Here is a 19,763-nt window from a genome sequence, read left to right on the forward strand (position 1 = left end):
GACTTGTTCACCTTCACGGCCTCGTTGTGATACTCATGCGACGGTGTATTCGTTTATAGCCTAACGTTAGCTTTTTACTTCTGCCGATTGCATTCCCAATACAAAAATCATAAAAGTGGTGTTCATTTGTGAAGATTATCTTGCTGAACAAAATGTGTAAGTATCATAAATGTTTGTTTACCACAGAGATTATTTTCTGCAATAATCCAAAACCCAGATGGAACACTCAAATTGGCTTTTTGTCGAGGGAACCCCGAGGGAACCAGGACGGTGCTAACCTCCTGGTTGGCCTACAAAAACATCCCTGCTGCGCTCTATAGTGGATGTGTTGCAATACTGTGTAGCCCTTTAGGTTTGCTGGTGAAAATGAGTAACCCTGCCTGCTTTGAATCACTTTTGTGCTGAACTGGCATCAAGAAATTTCATATAAATTTATGGTGAAAATATGTTTTAAAAAATGCTAGTGTGGTTCTGGTTTAGTTGGACTGATCAGTGCTAGCTGTTTTTCAGAAGTCTACTGCACTAAAGGAACCGCTGATAGACACAATCTAGGAACCACACTTCCTCCTGAGAATCAAGCGTAGTCCGTGTCCTAATTTCAAAGATACTTATTTAAAAAAAATAATAATTAAAAAAAGAGGCAAAAATGTTCTATAAATGGCTTACTTAGATCCTTAAAATGGCTTGACCAAAATACTTTCTCAAAGCAATGTACATTAGAATAGCTAAAGGATGTATCAAAGACAGGGAATACTTCACTAATGAGGTGTAAACTAGGGGGGGTGGGGGGGGGGGCTGATGTCCTTACTGTTTGAAGTAGCAAACTAGGACGTCGCCCATTCAAAGGTCTTTTACACCTTTGAACCGAATCAAAAGTCATAAGCCAGGAAGAATGTAAAAAAGCCAACGAGTAGTTTATTGTAGTTCTATGGAGTTTAGGTTACAGGTTTGATACTCGGAACAAAAGACAATTCATCCGTTGCTTCAGTTTGAACTGTGGACTCTATTGACATGTACAGCCTAACAATATAATCCGCTACCATGCTTCTCGCTAATAAGCCAAGGTTCCTTTCAATCATTACCAGGTTGTTTTTTTAAACGTCTCATACAAACTACGCAAAAAAAATATATTTACAATTTGTAATAAAAAAAGCAAAACAAAAATCACAGCACAGATAAAATGCACAACCCTGAAAAAAAAAAAAAAAATCTTTCTCAACATCTGCCCGGGTATGGCGAAAATGTTTCCTGATATTACAAACATTTTTTTTTCTTTCTTAAAAGCACGTCATTTAAAAGTGGTGAAAACAAAACAATGAAATATACAACAAAGGAAATAAAACAGTATTGAATGAGACTGAACCCACGTTGTACATATGTATATAGATATATATAAAGCTTCAATTACACTCAGGGTGGCCCGGTCTCCGACCTGATGTGGAATGTTGTCGCTCCATATCGCGTTAGTCGGCATCGTCAGTTGGTGTCTTTTTTTTTTTTTAGATTATTAAAAGTGGGTTGTAGGAAAAAGAAAGAAAATCAAAGAGCGGGGTGGAGGGATGTTCCGTGGCTAGCGGTGGGTCTCAGTGTCGGCCACCAGTCCGTTACAGCAACAAGTGTCTTAGTAATATCCAGGCTGATACTGCTGGCTCCATGGCTTCTGGTTCCAGAACTGCACGGGACACACAAGAGACAAAGAGTTTACTTTGTGTTTATACTTGACCGTCTACAGAATGTACAATATACATATGCTTTCAGATCATCTACCTTCAAGGCAGTTTGAGTTTATTTTAGTGACAACGTTCTACTTTCTAAGATTCATTCTAACATTCATCTATGTATCGCCATTTTTTAAAAATAGATTCTTTAATGCCAGAATCCATATATTTGCTTCATTTGAGTCTATGCTGAGGTAGAAGGAAGTTAGACTTTAATAGCTGTAGTCTGAGTAACGTGACAACATATCCGTTCCGTATCAGTTAACCAAAACAAACCGCAGCGAGCCGAAACAAGAAAGCAGAAAACGGAGGGCCAGTGTGGATACGACCTGCACCCTCACATTTTAAATCCAACGTGGTAAACACTACACATCCAGTAAAGGATGGAAACACTTTGGGTTTCACACATTGACAGGAAAAGCAGAGCTAGACATCACGGCTAAAGCTGCATGCTAACTCTGTCACGGACATGAAACGCTATCGTATCGCAGTAACGTGCGGTCGAGCCGGCCGTCGCTCTCATCTCCGTGGTCAAATGGGCCGACGCTACGACTGTAGAGCACCCATATACTGACATTTATGTTATATGCATTCAGACGGCCCCGATGGAGCTGACCATGGATGGATAAAGAGAACGGAGCTGACTGGAGAGCTAGAGACCACCTTGGAGAAGTTTGAGGAAGTAGACACGTGGGACTACGTCCGGTTTTCAAAATAAGGTGTTAATAAAGGGAACAGTGTATACAACATACATCTATGTAAATAAGATTGGTTGGATTATATTCACCAGAAGTGTAAAACATTACATGTCTACTTTGTTAAGGAAAATATTGTGCACTGGTAGAATAGGTTTACGGTAGTATTGGTTTATACACACTCCGTACCAGTATGCTACATCAAAGGCACTTTTGACATTGATTTGATGGGGAGTAATGTCATGAGATGTATTTTTCGTTGGAATATTAAAAGCTTATTGTATTTTTCACTGAGGATAGTAATGGAATTATTAATGTTCTTTAATGATGCACATAGCTAATTAACTTTCCAGCTAGACAGCATTTACACATGTGCCAGTTATAGGGAGTGTAAGAAAATATTGAAAATCGCAATATTATGTTTTGTGATACTGTATTGATTCTCAAAAACACTATCGATTTCTAATTAATAGTTTAAATGCAAAAAATGAACAGTCAAAACTATTTGCAAAGAGCTGCGCCCTGTCAGTGGACGTGTCCTCTCAGAGTAGTGCTATGATGTTGGATGTTACATACATTAAGGGACTGATAAATATACTTCTGATGGCATAAAAAAATATACATGTTTTACTCAGATTTGATGCGTATGGTGGTGTGTTCGTTATACTAGGACAGTTTTCCTAAAATGAGATAAGAAATCCGCAATATATCGCCTTGCTTACGGTATCGCAATATATTGAATCGTATCCCCTGTATCATGATATGCATCGGTTCGCCACATTCTTGCCAATACCTTATCCTAGTGCCAGAGGGGAAAATAATTCTGCGGGACTGTAGTTTTATTCATATATACGAGTAAAATTTGGGCTTTAAACTGAATCGGTATGGTCTTAAACATTGACTGTGTGTGAAGTCTGCTGTAATGTGTAAACTTCTCTTAATACTGACCCCTTGCTGCCAGCTCTGGTTGAAGGCTTGGGCCTTGTCCATGCCGTTCCTGTTGCCGCCAAAGTTCCCGCTGTTCCTGTTGTTGCCAAAGTTGCCATAGTTGCCGTTCTTGTTTCCAAAGTTCCCAAAGTTGCCACGGCTACCACCTCTCTGCGGATACTGGAGAGAGAGAGAGAGAGACAGAGAGAGAGAGAGAGACAGAGAGAGAGAGAGAGAGAGAGAGAGAGAGAGAGAGAGAGAGAGAGAGGTAGGACAATGATGACCATGTAGCAGCCCACAAGCTTGAATATGCATCAACAGATTCAAAATGTTACTATGAATAATAAAGGCATCAGCCATTCTAGGAGCTACTGCAGACATGAAATAATGAAACCAACATTTAAAAATGCATATTAAATGATAACAGGATGTATGAGTGTCCTCCTCAAACCCACCTGGTTGTGATGTCCCCTGGATCCACCACGATGCATGCTGGCTCCACCTCCTCCTCCTCTGCTCATGTTCCCTCTGTTCATTGGGCCACCTCTGCTCATGTGACCCCCCCCTCTGGGTCCCATGTTGCCCCTCATTGGTCCGCCCCTGGGGGATCCGCCCAGACTGGGAATGGGGCCGCCACCTCGGCTGAAGTTTCCACGGTTGTGGAACCCTCCTCTGAAGGTTGGGGGTGGCAGGAAGCCGCGAGGTGGACGGTTGAAGCCGCCACGAGGGCCAGGAGCTGCAGAAAGATCAGCGTTAGCATGACTGAAAGACTGGCTCGCAGGGGATTTTATTAGGGTCGCCAAATAAGTTTGCATAATTGCTTCCATTGACTTAACATTTATATCTGCTGTACACATTTGAGCCACATGAGGGAGCCTGAATGTTTTGATAAGTGTGGCCTACTTATTACATTTAATGTGATATGAAAGGCTAGCATCCATTCTGTTTTACTGATGAGGGAAAAACCAGAGCCTGCCTAAAGGCATTTATTTGGCCTCATTTATAAAGTATTTAACATGTGTATATTTTCAATAACACATGCATAAAATGAAGTTGTGATTTATCAAACGTATATCTCTTCCAAACAGCTGGTTTACCTAGTCAAGATAATATAAGGTGATGGGAAAAAATGGCAGTGAAAATGGTCAGAAAGGTTCATTGCACGTTCACAAACTTGTGCATGGTTTATATGACGATGGTGATGGGAAAAAGGTTTGGGAAACGATGAGCTACACAATAAGTTTAGCATTTTACATCCCCAAATGCCAAAACTACCTCCTCTAAAGTTGCCTCTGTTCTGGAAGCCTCCGCGGTTGCCACCCCTCTGTCCGGGTCCACCGCCACGGGCAAACTGGTTCTTGCCTCCGCGGCTTCCGCCGCGCGGCCCGCCGCCTCCTCTTTTTGGTGTTGTGCTTCCCTGGTTGGGTTTCTTCTCGGCCGGCAGAGCCGTCTTGCTCTCCTCTTTGTACTGTTCCAGCAGCTTGCCGGACTCCTCTTTCTGCATCTCGGCGTAGAGGACCTCGCTGAAGCTCTCTCCTTCCTCAGGCAGAGAGTAAAAGCCTGGAATGAAAAGAAAGCAAATGATTTAAGGAAATAAAAAGGGAAATGCCTGAATCGGACAAAAAAACAACAACAACCTAGTACTACTATGTATGCTTTGTGTATGGCTGCATGTACTACATTCTAACTGTCATGTTATCCTTTTACTTTGTTATTGTCATCTATAGTAGTTATTTGCATAAAAACACAATTCAAATGATTAGGAAATAAATGATTATATTTTTATTTAAATATTTGCTTTGATTAAAAAAAATTGGCATTAGTATTTCTAATTATATATTTTAATCTGTTTAGAGCTAGTGTTAGGAAGTTCAACAGGTCATAATTCCCTCTAGTATCTATTTTATATTACTGTGAAAACATCTCCTTCAAACAACTGGATTTATTCAAGTTTCTTGCCAAAAACTACATTTTACAAGATTACATTTGAACGCATCATAACGTTAGAATTTACCATCGCTCAATGGTAAGAGCTTGAACGCACCATAATGCAACCCAATGGAACCTCTGTTAACCCGTTAACGGGTCTCTTTAGGTCTGTGCTGTCGGCAGACGAGCCGGTCACTGATTACTCAGAGCAGCATCATGGGAATAAATTACAATATAATAAGTGTCTGATTATGTTAGTTGTTCCAAATGTATTGAGGCTTATTTTGGACTTGCAGTTGTGACAAATTGCAACTTTGTGTCTCTTTCACTCACACTGAAGAACCTTCACTCCGCCAACATGTTGTATGCGTGTGTGTGTGTGACATTACTGACTGTGCCGCTGTAAAACCACCGTATTATCATCGTCATCGCGATATAAACGTGCGCGATAAAACACATCGCAAAAGGCTGTCTGAAACGCGATGAATAATGATGGTTAACAAAACCCGTTATTAAACGGGCTCCGGGGGCTAAAGACCGTAATGTTAGTATTTATTATCACGCTGCAGCGTCTTCCTGCTCTGTGTCGGAGGTCTCCACACACAAACACACACAGTGGAGTCAGTGAACAGCTGATCAGAGAGGCCGTGGTGGAGACAGAAATGAAGATATCGATATATACAGCCAAGATACGTTATCATTACACCTGTTCAACAAGCATACACATGATGAAACAGTTAAACATGGAAGAAAGCAACGTTTCAATCTGCTCTGTCCACTCTCTCATCCACCGTAGCTGTGTTTACACAAGCACAGCGTGTTAGCTCGACAGCTAACAGCTAACTGTAAACAAGGGTAAGTTGTTTAGTTGAGTTGTGAATGACTTTAGTTCCTCTAGTAAGCTGTGTTTCAGTGTTTGTGTCTGGGGAGTTTATTGTGAAGGGAGGAACGGAAGACGTGAAGCAGTGATGCGCTGCAGACTACTCCGTGTTATTCATTTATTATCTTCATAAAGTATACGAGCAGCGCAACCCTCGGATACACAAGACTGAAACTAAAGCTGGCAGGAGGCTGTGTAGTCTAACTGTTAAGGTTAGTTTGCCATGTATCTTACTTGTAAACTGTAGACAAAGCAGCCCCCCCCCCCCCTAGCTTTGTGGCCCAAGCATCTTTTTTTACCTTTCATTTTGAAGACTGCGTGCTCCGGCACTTCTTTGCCATCACTCTCAACCTTCTTCTGGACTCTCTGCTTGTAGTCATCGTCAGAGGGGCAGACCACCACGGCCTTGCGCTGGAAGCCTGCAAACAAGCACATCTTCCTCTTCTGGCCTGGGGCAGACAGGTTAGTCTGTGGGAGAGGAGAAAGACGCTCAGTTATACTGGGATTTATAGTGATTGACTTTACCCTTGTCCGTATAATATTGGCAGACGCTGTGATCGGATTCAGCATGAGCCACTTACATGATCCAGGATGTAGTTTCTCTTCTTACGGGCGGCAATCTCGATAAACTTTCCCAGGAAAAGTGGTGCTCTCTGGGAAATGGCGCTCAATTTTGTAATGTCTTTGGACTGGCGTTTCAGGCTGTTGATCTGTATCAAATGATAGGATCAAATACAGTTACAACATATGAAATTGTAGGACAGAGATTGCAAGGCACCCAGTTGTCTAGGGCTTCTGAGAACAACAGCTGCATCAGTACTGACCATCATCTTGTCCACAATGGTGTCACTACCCAGGATGTAGTATTTCCCGGGGTTCTCCTGAACATGGTTCTTCACCCATGTGGTCTTCCCTGAGCCTGGCAGGCCGACCATCACTATGATCTACACAACATGAAAGGCAAAGAAATAATTAAGATCCAAGTCCCCGAAAAAATGACTTTAAACTCTCCGGAATATTATAGTTAGAAATATCAATGAAAAATAAAATGGCTGTGTGACAAATTAAGAAGAATATGTACACATTACTATGCTTACCTCGCAGTCAGCCTTGGTCTGTGGCCCCTTGAGCCCCCGGACTCTGTCATCCACGGGGATCTGCTGCAGGAAGGTGTAACCCTGGGGCTGAGGGAAGTACGGAGTCTCCATCTGGCCAAAGTTGAACTCCACGGCACAATTGTGGCAGATGACGTGGGGGAAAAGCGCCTGGCCGTTCAGAGTGTCCTTGTTGACCTGGAAAGCGGCGGCCGGCTCCGCGCCGTTCTTGGAGAAGGACAACACCAACTCGTCCCCCTCAAAGTCCTAAGCAAGGAAATAAAATAAAGACAGTTATGAAATGACAACGTATGTACCAGTCAGACAAATTACACTTTTCTAAATAAATGGTGGCAGTTCATTCACGTGTGAATTCTTTCACATTCAAACTGATAATATATTACACAGGTTTCCTCCCGTTTCTGATATACATTAAATGAGGGAACAATACGTAGTCAACTTATTCTACTGAGAATAATCATGTACGCATCTCTGCATGCAACTTGGAGTCCTTCTATGCTTACGTTGGCTTGGTTTTCACCTACTCTAAAAGGTATGGTGGTAGTGCTGTTTAAATACATTTTTTGATGAGGGAGTCCCTCTTCCCTGAAAGCTGTTGCCCTTTAAGTCATACCTAATCATAGAAGAGGCGATTGACTAAGAAAACTTCTCCAATGAGAAACACCTTGGATTGTCAGTCTAAAGGCTACTTAGCCTTTCCTGTAATATCCTCTGATGTTGTAAACATACTGTACATTTAAAGTCCAGTGACTATGGCTTAAAGCTTCAGTAGGCAGTATATTTTTGGCATCATTGGGCAAAAATTCCATAATAACCTTTCAGCATATTGTAATTCAAATGTTCTGAGAGAAAACTAGACTTCTGTTCCTCCTCATAGCTCTTATTGGCTGTGTTCCAGTCATGTGACCAGAACTTGATGTTCCTTCACCAGATTTCACAATGGCAGCGGCGTAACAAACTTTCTCATTTTACAGCTAAACTGTGCACTACAAGATGATTCTGAAAACATTTGATGAGAGAAATAGGCATTAACGCAACAGAATATTGATTCATATTTGATCAGCGCTGCCTAGTTTGACCGTTTGGTCGGAGTTCGCGAGTGATTGGCGGCCGGCTCTCATAGACGTAGGCTCAGATCAGGTCTTACCGCATGTTTTCCTCCGGTCTGTGAAATCTTGCAGATGCCGTTAGGAGCACCAGAGGAACCAGATTTTTTTCAGGTTACCGGTTTCATGTACTACTGTCAGGATATAGCAAACGTTTTATAAAAATAAAAAAATATTTAAAAAAAAAATCATATTTGCTCCAATCTGGCCTACTACAGCTCTAACCATGTTCACAAGGTTTTTACTGCCACTCGGCATATGGAATACTCCTCGACCTGACAAATTGGGACATGCTGATTTATTAATTATTCTATGCCAATTTTGTATTTACAATATGGTACCATTTGCTTTGATTATCTGGTTATTGAGTTTCGTCCTGTTATTATATTTTGCTGCGGTACTGCAGGTACTTCTGATACATGTACATATAATGTATATAATAACCTCATTGTATATGCTTTTTTCACTGAAAGTCATTGAATGGTATGTAGAGTTCGCTCCATATATTTGAGGCATGGATATTTATTTTGTTAGTTTATTCTATATTCTTTTCCTTTGTAGGGAACATGACTCATTAGTATTCGTTGGGTATTTTGAGGATTTTTTCCACCTTGTGTACATTATATATATATATTGATATTATGCTTTTTTGTATACTTATATTTCTCTGACATACTATATGCATGTATGCGGCCCTTGATAACAATTTAGCGCCCTCTATTGGTTATATATATATATATATATATAAGGCCTTATGATTGCATCCCCCGAATGGTATATAATCCTGACTGATTAGCTGTTTGTCAAACCCCGATGAAGACCTAGAGTTGATACGCGTTGGTCTGTTTTATTACTTATGCTTAGAAAATAAAATCACTACATATTTTTTCACCTGAAGATGGAGTGCCTTAGTATTTTTCTATGGTTGTCTGCACCATCCAGCAAGACTTCCTGGATTCTGTTTCATTTTTTGGAATTCTCATTACATCCCGGTAGTGATCAATAAATCAAATGTTCTGACAAAAAACTAAAATCTGGTATCTGTGGCTTTGCAGGACTGTAATAAGCCCGTCCAATCATTTCATTCGGCCCAAATGATGGACTTTCAGTGACGTTCTCGCTAGATTTAGCGGCGTTTGGAGCTAGTCCTGCTAGCTACTTTCATTGTGAAAAGAGTTGGCAACACTGGGCTCAGTTTTTTGGTTGGATCATTTTAAAAATCTTGTCTACTCTTGCTTGTTTCTCAGCATTACCGACCCTACCTTTAATGAACTGATAAAATACAAGTAACAATTATGTCTTACAATAAGGCAGCAGATGACATCATTCTCCTCATAGGTTTCTCCAAAGTCCTCTGTCACACAGTTGGTGGTCTTCTTGGCTTTCCCAGAGTATGCATAAGAATGTTCTTCCTCACCTAAAATAAAATAAATAAAATAATGGGAGAAAACATTAATTGACAAAAACATTTTGAGACAGCTGGCAGATGGAATGACATTTCTGAATTGACACCGCCGGGGACTCGATAATGGTGTGTGAATCATCTATGTTGGCAACAGGCCAGCCACCATTACTATGATGCATTCAGAGATGGAGCCATTTTACATTCACATGTCATGCCGCTAATGAGCCACTAGAGGGATCTCTTAGGACAGACTGCCTTTTCATCAAGGATCACAGAAGCCTTGGTTTATATAGAGTGTCATCTTATATGGCAGATCTTCATGCAAAAACATAGTTTGTTTTGTCAGCATTTTAATACATGCTTCAATGAATGCAATGCACCGTAATGCCCATCTAAGATACTGCACAGTATTTGGAGCTCTGCAGTATTCTGCATGAATCATTGAATAATTCAATGAATCACAGCAAATGGCTGCATTTGCTTGGTCACCATTTTGTGTATGAGAGAGGTAATGATATCCCATAACATTTAAGTTATGGGATATCATTACTTTAAAAAGTTTGCAGTACATCACGTGTGATGTGACCAAGTAGAAATTATTCTGGCAATGAGTGGAACACACAATGCCGTGGGTAAATGGAAAGTTACTGCTGTACACAACACTTTATTCCACTGATACTAGGGCTGTCGATGATTCCAATATCTAATCACCATTAATGATTTTGTCCAGAAACCCTCACAGGTACTGCATTGAGCATAAAACAATATGCTCAAATCAAAACATGGCAAACTGCAGCCCAACAGGCAACAACAGCTGTCAGTGTGTCAGTGTGCTGACTTGACTATGACTTGCCCCAAACTGATGTGTTTATCATAAAGTGGGCATGTCTGTAAAGGGGAGACTCGTGGGTACCCATAGAACCCATTTACATTCACTGATCTTGAGGCCAGAGGTCAAGGGACCCCTTCGAAGTTCGGAGCATTATTTAGCCTCCTTTGCGTCAAGCAAGTATGGCATGGTTAGTACCGCAAAAAATTTTTTTTCTGCAAATTGCGTTAAAGAAATTAGTGGCGTTAAAACTAATTTCCATGTTATCACTTTCATTTTTACAGCCCTAACTGATACTGAATTACTGAATGTCTGAATGACACAGTCAACAGTATAATATACAGAAGACTAGAGCTAGAGCATATATATGAAAAGACACTTACCAAGGAGGAGGGTGCCAGTAGACAGGGACCAGCCAACCTGCACATCATGAATCTCCATGTTCTTGCTGGAAATGTGCTTCACAGGAATTTTCTCTGCTATCTATTGACGTGAAGCACAACACATGAACAAAATGTATCATTAATTTCCACTAGTCCGAGGTGTGTCTTAATGTGACCATTTTACACAGTTTGTAAACACTGTTCCACATAAGCATTTAACTACTCAGGGATGTGATGGGAATGGTGTGTACGGCAGGGAAATTTGAATACGTGAGCATTGTTACTGTACCTTCATCTCAAAGCAGGCTTTGCCTTTGTTTACACCATAGGTAGCCTTCCCTCCGGACCAGAGGTAAGCAAAGCTCTCCATTGTGAGAGATGAGGCGCTGAAACGGTCCCGTGACACCTTGAAGTGCAGGTCGCAGTTGTCTAGAGTGTAACAACAAAAAAAAAGCACACATCAAAATCAGTATCCATGTAAATAAGTCTACGATAAACAAAAGTGTTGTTAATGCTCTGGTTAGTTTACTTCTTCTTGGACTAGGTCTTCTTTGCAATTACAATTTCATGATCTTAGAATAACATTGGCTTAAAATGTAGATATTTGTCACATATATTATAATAATAAAAAAAAAAAAAAAAAAAAAAAATCACGTACAGGTATCCAGGCAGACTTTTGTGTCATCAAATTCCTCATCTTCTTCCTCCAGTGGTGGCACAGGAGACTTGAAAGAGGCCCTGAAAAGAGATGCCAACCAGTCAGTAAGAGGATTCACATGTTAATGTAGCTGCATGGAACATATAGAAGTCTTGGTACCACTTGCTGAAAAATATTTGGGGAGAAAAGTGGAACGACAGACTAGGGGGGGAACAATACAAAATAGAAAAGTAAACTGGGCAAGCGAGCCTCCAAAGTTTTGCATTGTCAGCTGTATTGTGGGCCTTGGCAGACAACACTTACCTTAGGGTATCCAGCGAAATCTAAAAACATGATACAGAAAGAAAGCACCTCTGCTAGCCCCTAGCATTCTAGCTATCCATTAAAGACTTCTCCCCATTCAGATCAGTGTGTTTATGATCTCCAGGAGTGCTGCGGGGTCAGTCAAAGAGATAGCGGGTAAGGTTATATTTAACTTCCCATATGTGGAATAGTAAATGAAAAGGTCATGACGAAGTCATATCTTAATGTTCTGTGCAACTAGGAAGTACAAGTTGTCACCATGCTCGGCTGCTTGAAATGAGTAATCAAAAGGATCCTGAGAGCTACAGCAACTTACCAACTCTGTAGCTTGAGATTAGGTACCAAAATCTCTTATGAGAAGTTTAAGAACCTAGTCAAAATGTTAAACATTTCAATAAAAAGGTTAAGCATTGTTACACCTGACGCAATGATCTAAATCCAGTGGAGTAGAGAGATTACGACAGATTTGGGGGTCATCATCTGCAGCAGTTTTATAATCTTCAGTGACATCGGTCATCGTAATTGTTCTTAAACAGTGCTGAGTGCTGAACAAATGGCTGCGGGGGGAGATTTACGGTGGCTCTGGAGAACACACAGTCCCAGTTGGAGCATATGGTCAGTGTAGTCAAACACTGGCTGCTGCTCTATAGGCCCATGGCTACCCAGGGGGCACTGGCTTCACATAGGCTAGATTAAAGCTCTAAAAAAAAATATTGGGGGAAAAATTTGTTAACTGTAAAAGGACAAAAGCTGGACTTTCAGTTTGAACTGAATGGACACTTGCAATAAAATAATTGGCTGTCGGATAAGGGGTAAAAAAAAAAAAAAAAAAAAACACTTGAAGAGGGAGCAATACTATAGTGTTCCAGTAATTCTGAGGCAAGGAACATTCATTAAGAGTCCCAGACTATTTAAAAAAAAAATTGTCCCCAAAAATCTGTTTTCTGACGGTTAAAGTGTCAACAGCGCAACAAAAACAAAACACTGACCAAGAAGTAGGTACATGTATGCACACACATACACACCATGCATGATGTCACCTGCGCGGGGGTAGAAAAGAGTCTTGCAAACATCCACACTCTCGCACCATGATAAACACACACACAAGACATGATACATGAGACAGAAATAGCATTTTGACATCATACAACCAGTGAAATAAAAAACAAAACGAAAAAAATGGACCATTGCGAGGCAAAACGATGAGACGGTCAATAGCGATCTCCTCCGTGGACGTTCCAAACACTTTGGGAATTTTGCTACATCCTTGTGTGCTACCCTGCAGCAGTGGACCCCTCCTCCCACGCCTCTCAGCTATCCCCCCACCCCCATTCAAAAGTGCACATCTGCTACTTTCCTCTGGGTTCTCTTTGAGCAGCCTTGGTTCACCTTTAGGACACAATGGGCTTTCCAAAACAATAAGTGGCATGAGGAACAGATGTGAAAATTCATAGAGACTTGATAGTTGCACTTCTGCTACAGAATGCAGTCCATTAAAGACACAAATGTGAGTGGGCACTGTAAAAAGGTCAATGGTAAGGCTCTTTAAAGTAGTCAGGGATGACCCTCAAAACATGTGTGAAAGTTAAATAAATAGTATAATACTTGAAAATGAGGGTTTTCCTCATGCTAGTTATATGTGCATTGGCACTTAAAGCCAATACAGTTCAACAAAGCTATGGATGGCGCTTCAGGGATGCTGAAGGCCATTTTTGCTCTGTCCCATCCTTACCAGCTGTATTTGTTCTCTTCAATAAATTCAAAGTAGCCCCTTCCATGTTCCTCCCGGCGTCTCTTAACACCCTTCTTATTCTTCTGATCAGCATTCGTGTCTTTGTCCGCATCCCCTTTGAAAATAGAACAAAGATATAGAATGAGGTGCTCCTTTTTGTGAGAGAAGAGGTCGGACTGGCAGTGGGGTTCTGGCCCACAAAGCCCGTTCATTAGTTACATTGTGTCGACCATAATCAGCAATATTAAAAAAAGGTAACTAAAGAGGTAACACCTCATGGTTACACTTTAAAAAACACAATCATGGTAACAACTCTAATGACCAGATAGTAATTACAATGTAGGCTGGTCCAAATGAACATTGTGAACAGTGTTTGCTGGGGCTGGTAAAACAAGTCTCTGCAAAGTAAAGGGACATTAACCCTTTAATAAAGGGCTTAGAATATATTGTTGAACAAAATTCAGAGCCTATTTCATTAAGTCTACTGTCAGGGACAAATGCATCATGCAAAGGAAATGGGAATAGCTACTAGACCTGGGTTGACCCCCCTCCCCCATATCTTACCCTAGATTACCTCGGTGGCTAATCACGGTTAACACATTCTCTATGTTCATCCATCAAGACGACTCTTTCTATTCAAACCACGGACACACTAACCACGTGCTACACAAGCAGTTCAGCACCTGCCTGCCTCGTCTTGTGCACAGGTTTAGGTCAGCAAATTCAGGTGTTCCCAACCGGTCTGAAGTCAGATCCACTGTGGACTGATACACAAGAGGGCCCAGTGCTCCCATGTGTCCACGATTAGTGCTAACGAATCCAGAATATGAGTTTAATCTGTAAAGTTACTTCTTTTGAAACGGCCCAATTGTCCTCTACAGTAACATTAGCATGTTGCTTTAAAGTCTTTGTTTAATATAGGTTATAATTGAAGGCTCATCTTAGTACCCCTCCACCCCATTCAGTCCACAGCCCAACCTTCAATACGGGAACCACTGAACTAGCTAACCGGCTGAGCCGCTAGTTAGCACCGCACCACAGACACAAAGAGAATAGCGTTAGCTAACAAGCTAACAAAGCGAAACGAAAAGCCAGACTAAGCTAGGCTAATTCACTTTCTTATTTCTCACTTCATTCACCTATTCATTATTAAGAACAACATTCTTAAACTATTAAATAATGCTAAGTTTAACGTTAGCTTACTGGACTATCGGTACAACGTGCTCACCGTCAGCTAACAAAGGTGGTGACCGATGCTAACGGCAGTTAGCATGAGCGGCTAACTGGTTGTGTTCGAGGCTAACGCGCTGCTGCTTTAGTCGTGTAGTGAGGTCGATCTAGCTCAACATGGACGCTGGTTTAGTGAGGTCGATCTAGCTTTAGGGATGTCGATCTAGCTCACCACGGACGCTCTGTTGTCTGGTAACCTGACGGTAACGCATTGAGATGTAGTGGTGAGCAGCCGGCTCCCTCCCGCGGTTCCATTCTACCATTATTACCGCTCTATAGCACAGCCCCGACCCCCAGCCACAGTCTCCATCCAGACAGTCACATTTAGTCCGAACCAGCCCGGCCGACTCACCCTCTGCAGCCTGCTCCTGCTCCACGGGCTCACCGTCACCATCACCGTCCTCTGCCTCGATCTTCTCCATGTCGTCCACATCTCCCTTGAGCATGGGATCCATCTCATCGTCCTCGTCTCCTTCCTCTTCCCCCTCACCCATCTCTTCGTCCACGGCAGCGCCATCACCGTCGCCCCCATTTTCCGGCTCTGCCTCTGCTTCTGCTTCTGCTTCTTCTTCTTCTTCCTCCTCCTCCTCCTCGTTGGCCTCCATGCTTTCTTCCACCGGGCCTTCGCCCTCTTCTTCCTCTCCCATGCCCTCCTGTCCGGAGCCCTCTGCAGCCGCAGTGTCCAGTGTTCTCGGGGAGTCTCCGGCCAGGGCCTCCTCGTCCAGCGCGGCCTGCAGCCGGTCCATGAGCTCGGCCTTCAGCCCTTTATCCGACAGATCCCGCTTCTTCAGCTCGTCCTTCAGCTCGTTCACTTTCAGCTTCTTCACGTTGATTGAGCTCATTGTGAATATTCGGCGGAGAAATGTATTAAATCAAATTCACAAACACGACGGTAAATAATCTGGACGCCCTTTGTTCGACAGATGGATCTCAATACTGCGCCAAATGGCACCCTCGTTTTCCGACCAAGCTATCAGGCTATCAGCGGCAGAAGAGCGGAGAGAGGCCGGGGAGTGGGGGAGGATGAGAGCCGGGGAGGAGGAGGACCATGACGTCATCTACCGTAACTACCCAGAGAGCAGCGCGGCCTGCTGATACATCCCGCCGACCATCTGGCGCTGGCGCAACAACAAAAACACCCAGAGATCCCATAGAAAGCACTGATGTGGAAACAAACTCAACACTAATAACACCCAGGATAATACTCAACTTGTCTTTGTGCATAATTCATATACGTTTGGAAATAAGCAAATATACTGTATAATGCATTCTAGGGAATCGTTATAATCGGAGTTTAAAATAGAGCAGCGTCGTGGTTCTAGCAAGATATATAGGACGATGATGACATATAGAATACCGTAATGTACAGTATAATCTGTATTTGTATTATAGGTCCACAGTCTCAGACTTTAAAACCCCTGCTATAATATATATTTTGTAAACATTTTCTAATAGTAGGATCCTCCAAGGGAAATAGAAATATGAATGATTAATTAATTCACCCATCTCGCTATTTTAACATTAAATCTTCTTTTAGGATGTAGGGTAGCTATCATCCAACACTGAGCCAATCAAATAAAGGGGTTTCAGTTTAATTGGCTATAGGCCTATTATAACTTTAAATAATTTTTTTCTGGTTGGTTTATTTTATCTGCTCATAGTGATAACAGAATAGTTGAGGATTGTATAAAACTACTTGTCTGCTACGGAAATACCAAATTCATAAATCAAGAACAAATGCTGTAATTTTACGTGTTTCAATCGATGTGGAACATGTTTATTATGCATAATCACAAAAAACTGAAGACACCATGAAGCTCATTTGATGAACTTTTTTATTTATAAAAAAAGTATAATTAATTTAAAAAGGCACATACCGACTTTACTCATTTTAAGCACTTAAAGGTCTTATTGACAACATTTTTATGTAGACGAGTATTAAAAATAATAAATATCCACAGATCCTTTAGAAAGGTGCTGAATAAAACATATTATGATTGTGTATTAATCATTTAAAAAATGTTGGAAGGTCTAAGATTAATGTTTTGTTAGTCTCTGTGGAAGATATCTGACAATTGGTTCCTAACAAGGCTTGTGAGCCAATAGTAAAACAACACTGGTATCAGGTACAGTAGTATCTATGGGTCATCAGTGTGGAAAAAAGGATAAATGGCTGTGATTGACGATAAGTGCCTGGCAACGACTTGTTGTGAATTGAATACAATGGACAGGGGGAGGGAGAATGCAACATGTAGTGGCCGAATGTTATCGATGTTATCAATAGCACCTTTAACATCTTGTGAAAAAAAAGTTGTGTGTCTTCTGTGTCTCTGGAGCTATAAAGTCCGATGACCTCTTCAGATGTAGAAATGTAGGGTCGCTGCAGCTTTTTATACTACCTCTGCCTTAACGTGGCAGTAAGCAGAATATTTTTGGTATGTAATTCAAGTGTTCTGAGAGAAAACTAGACTTCTGCACCTCCTCATGACTCTGTTTTCAGGCTTTAAAAAATCTAGCCCGTCACAGGAGACTTTGACAATCACAGGTCACGTCAGTGAGAGAGAGCGCTCCTATTGGCTGTTCTTTCAACGGAGGCAGCTGTCAATCACACATGAACTCCGATCAAACACTCAAAGCACCGCTGATCAAATATGAATTAATATTCTGTTACGTTAATGCCTATTTCTTATCTCAAATGTTCTTAGAAACATCTTGTAGTGTACTGTTCAGCCGTAAAATGAGAAAGTTTGTTGAGATCTGTTGAGGAAATACCATGCACCGCCCACCAGCCGGAGCAATGGCAATAGTGGAACGCTCAGTAGGAACGCTCAATAGGAACGCTCAATAGGAACGCTCAAGGAACGCTCTCTCTGAAATAACCTGTGATTGGCCAAAGTTTAGTTTTCTCTCAGAACGCTTGAATTACAATACGCTGAAAAGTTATTATGGATTTTTTTGCCCAGTGATGCCAAAAACTTTCTGCCTACAGAAGCTTTAACAATACCATCTTCAGAAGACATATTATAACAGATATATTGACATCATAATGTAAACTGTACCTTCAGTTCCATTGTTATAGTGATTGCATGTCTCCAGGTCCATGCAGGCAGCTTTATCTCACTATTCTGTTACAGTACCTTTGAAATTGAGTGACTTCCATTAACAAACTGTGCAACAGACTGTTTCTTTGGACTGTTTGTGTGGACACTTGCTCCTTACCGCCTCCCTGAGGAGGTTCTAATAAATAACCAAGTGCATTCATGAAGTGTTCTCCGGTGCGCTCACTCCGTCTCCACTGTGCCACACTGTCATCACTCCATCTCTGAGACTCTGTCTCTCCAGCTCCAGCCTCCTCTTACTTTGTCTCATTTTTTCATTTAATCCTACAATGAGTGAACTATTTCTACTTTTGATCCGCGGAGCTCTGGCGAAACTAAACCAAAGTGCGTACAGCTGCCTTTGTTCGGATATCTTTTTAAATATTAACAAGTTGTCATGTCATCTCTGACTGGAAGAGGAGACAGATTCCCTGCCTCGGTGAGAGGAACACACTGGGTAAGTCACATTTAGTCATCACGAACACAATTTGTGACCGTTGGTAAAACATTTTGCATTGTTTTTGTAGTTTCGTATAAGAATAATATTGAAAGAAAAAAACATTTGGGTGTGGTTACAGTTGCCGCTGCCAAAGCCCACATCATCCTTCTCATGATCATTTACTCCTCAGAGCTCAGAAGTGCAGCATCACTGCGAGCCCGGAGATATAAAGGCGAGTATTACCGGGAAACAGAGCCGAGCCAAGGAGCGTCCCACTCCGGAGGGCTCCGGAGGGGCCAGAGGAGACCCGCACCGGGACATGTGCCAGAGAGACTCAGACACTGTCCCGGCATACAGGTACCTCCCTGAAACCGGCGGAGACCGCATCAAGATGTCCTATGGTGGGACTGGATGGAGAGGCGCTGGGATGATGTCCTCTGGTGGTACTGGGACTGGATGGAGAGGGACTGGGAATCACCCCGGCTCTGGGAGGTCTGAGAGGAAAGTTGCGTGTTGTGAGAAGTGCTCAGCGACCCTTGTTGCTCTGAAGAAACAGGCTCTGAGTCTGGCTGTTCACCATCACTTCTCCTGCAAGGTCAGTGTGCAACCATGATGCTCTGAGGGAGCTGGCGACGGCAGATGGATGGATGGATGTGGTGGAGCACAAATGCGCTCAAGATCAGGCTGATAGAAATCTTAATTAGGAGAAAAGAAAATGTTAAAGTTGGTCAAATATATATATATACGATTGATGAAATGTAGGCAAGTGAACGCATCTCAGGACTTTTCAGCAGGTGGTGTTATAGGGTAATAGTTGACAGTTAATACAAATATAGAACTATTCCACTGGATATTCTTTATGCATCTTTATTGGCCCACATTTTACCCCCCCAGCATGTTTTCTGGTAATTCAATAAATAAATAGTCTATATGAAATAACCACACGGTAAAGCCTATTTTTACTGCTGTGTAAATTAAATACTTAGTATTTTCTAGAGTATTTTCTCTTTTTAAGTACTTTTTTAAGTAACTTGAGTGAATAGAATAGTTAAGTGAAATTATACAGAAAAAAAAAATATATATATGCCCGTCCCACAAATATCATCTGTGATAGAAGCTGAACAATAATATTATATAATATAATATAATATAACATAATATAATTAGGGCTAGACGATATTGTCAAAAACATTCTATCATGATAGAGGTGATTCATACATCGATAACAATGTATATCACAATATAGCATATTTTCTGGTAATTCAACAAATAAATAGTCTATATGAAATAGCCACAAGGTAAAGCCTATTTCTTTA

The 19,763-nt window shown here is 41.5% G+C and overlaps 2 protein-coding genes across 7 annotated transcripts in view; one reads left to right on the forward strand and one right to left on the reverse strand.

Moving 5' to 3' along the window:
- Window positions 1-254: 254 nt before the first annotated feature.
- hnrnpub (heterogeneous nuclear ribonucleoprotein Ub) lies at window positions 255-15,965 on the reverse strand. The gene is made up of 14 exons (XM_074616190.1): window positions 15,263-15,965; window positions 13,681-13,795; window positions 11,646-11,725; window positions 11,277-11,416; window positions 10,988-11,087; window positions 9,675-9,787; window positions 7,247-7,510; window positions 6,974-7,093; window positions 6,731-6,859; window positions 6,449-6,617; window positions 4,616-4,900; window positions 3,796-4,076; window positions 3,362-3,520; window positions 255-1,672 (listed from the first exon to the last, which is right to left on the reverse strand). Exons 1-14 carry the CDS (start codon window positions 15,750-15,752, stop codon window positions 1,622-1,624), a joined length of 2,496 nt encoding a protein of 831 aa, XP_074472291.1. The 5' UTR covers window positions 15,753-15,965; the 3' UTR covers window positions 255-1,621.
- A 1,161-nt stretch (window positions 15,966-17,126) lies between these two features.
- kif26bb (kinesin family member 26Bb) overlaps window positions 17,127-19,763 on the forward strand; it is a 50,990-nt gene continuing 48,353 nt past the window's right edge. For all 6 annotated transcript variants that reach the window (XM_074616182.1, XM_074616187.1, XM_074616189.1 and 3 more), the window contains exons 1-2: window positions 17,127-18,465; window positions 18,638-19,042. In XM_074616182.1, coding sequence (XP_074472283.1) covers window positions 18,406-18,465; window positions 18,638-19,042 — 465 coding nt within the window. In that variant the 5' untranslated portion in view covers window positions 17,127-18,405. The remainder of the gene's footprint in view (window positions 18,466-18,637; window positions 19,043-19,763) is intronic.

Source organism: Sebastes fasciatus, chromosome 18, assembly GCF_043250625.1.
Source record: "Sebastes fasciatus isolate fSebFas1 chromosome 18, fSebFas1.pri, whole genome shotgun sequence".
Classification (NCBI taxonomy): Eukaryota; Metazoa; Chordata; class Actinopteri; order Perciformes; family Sebastidae; genus Sebastes; species Sebastes fasciatus.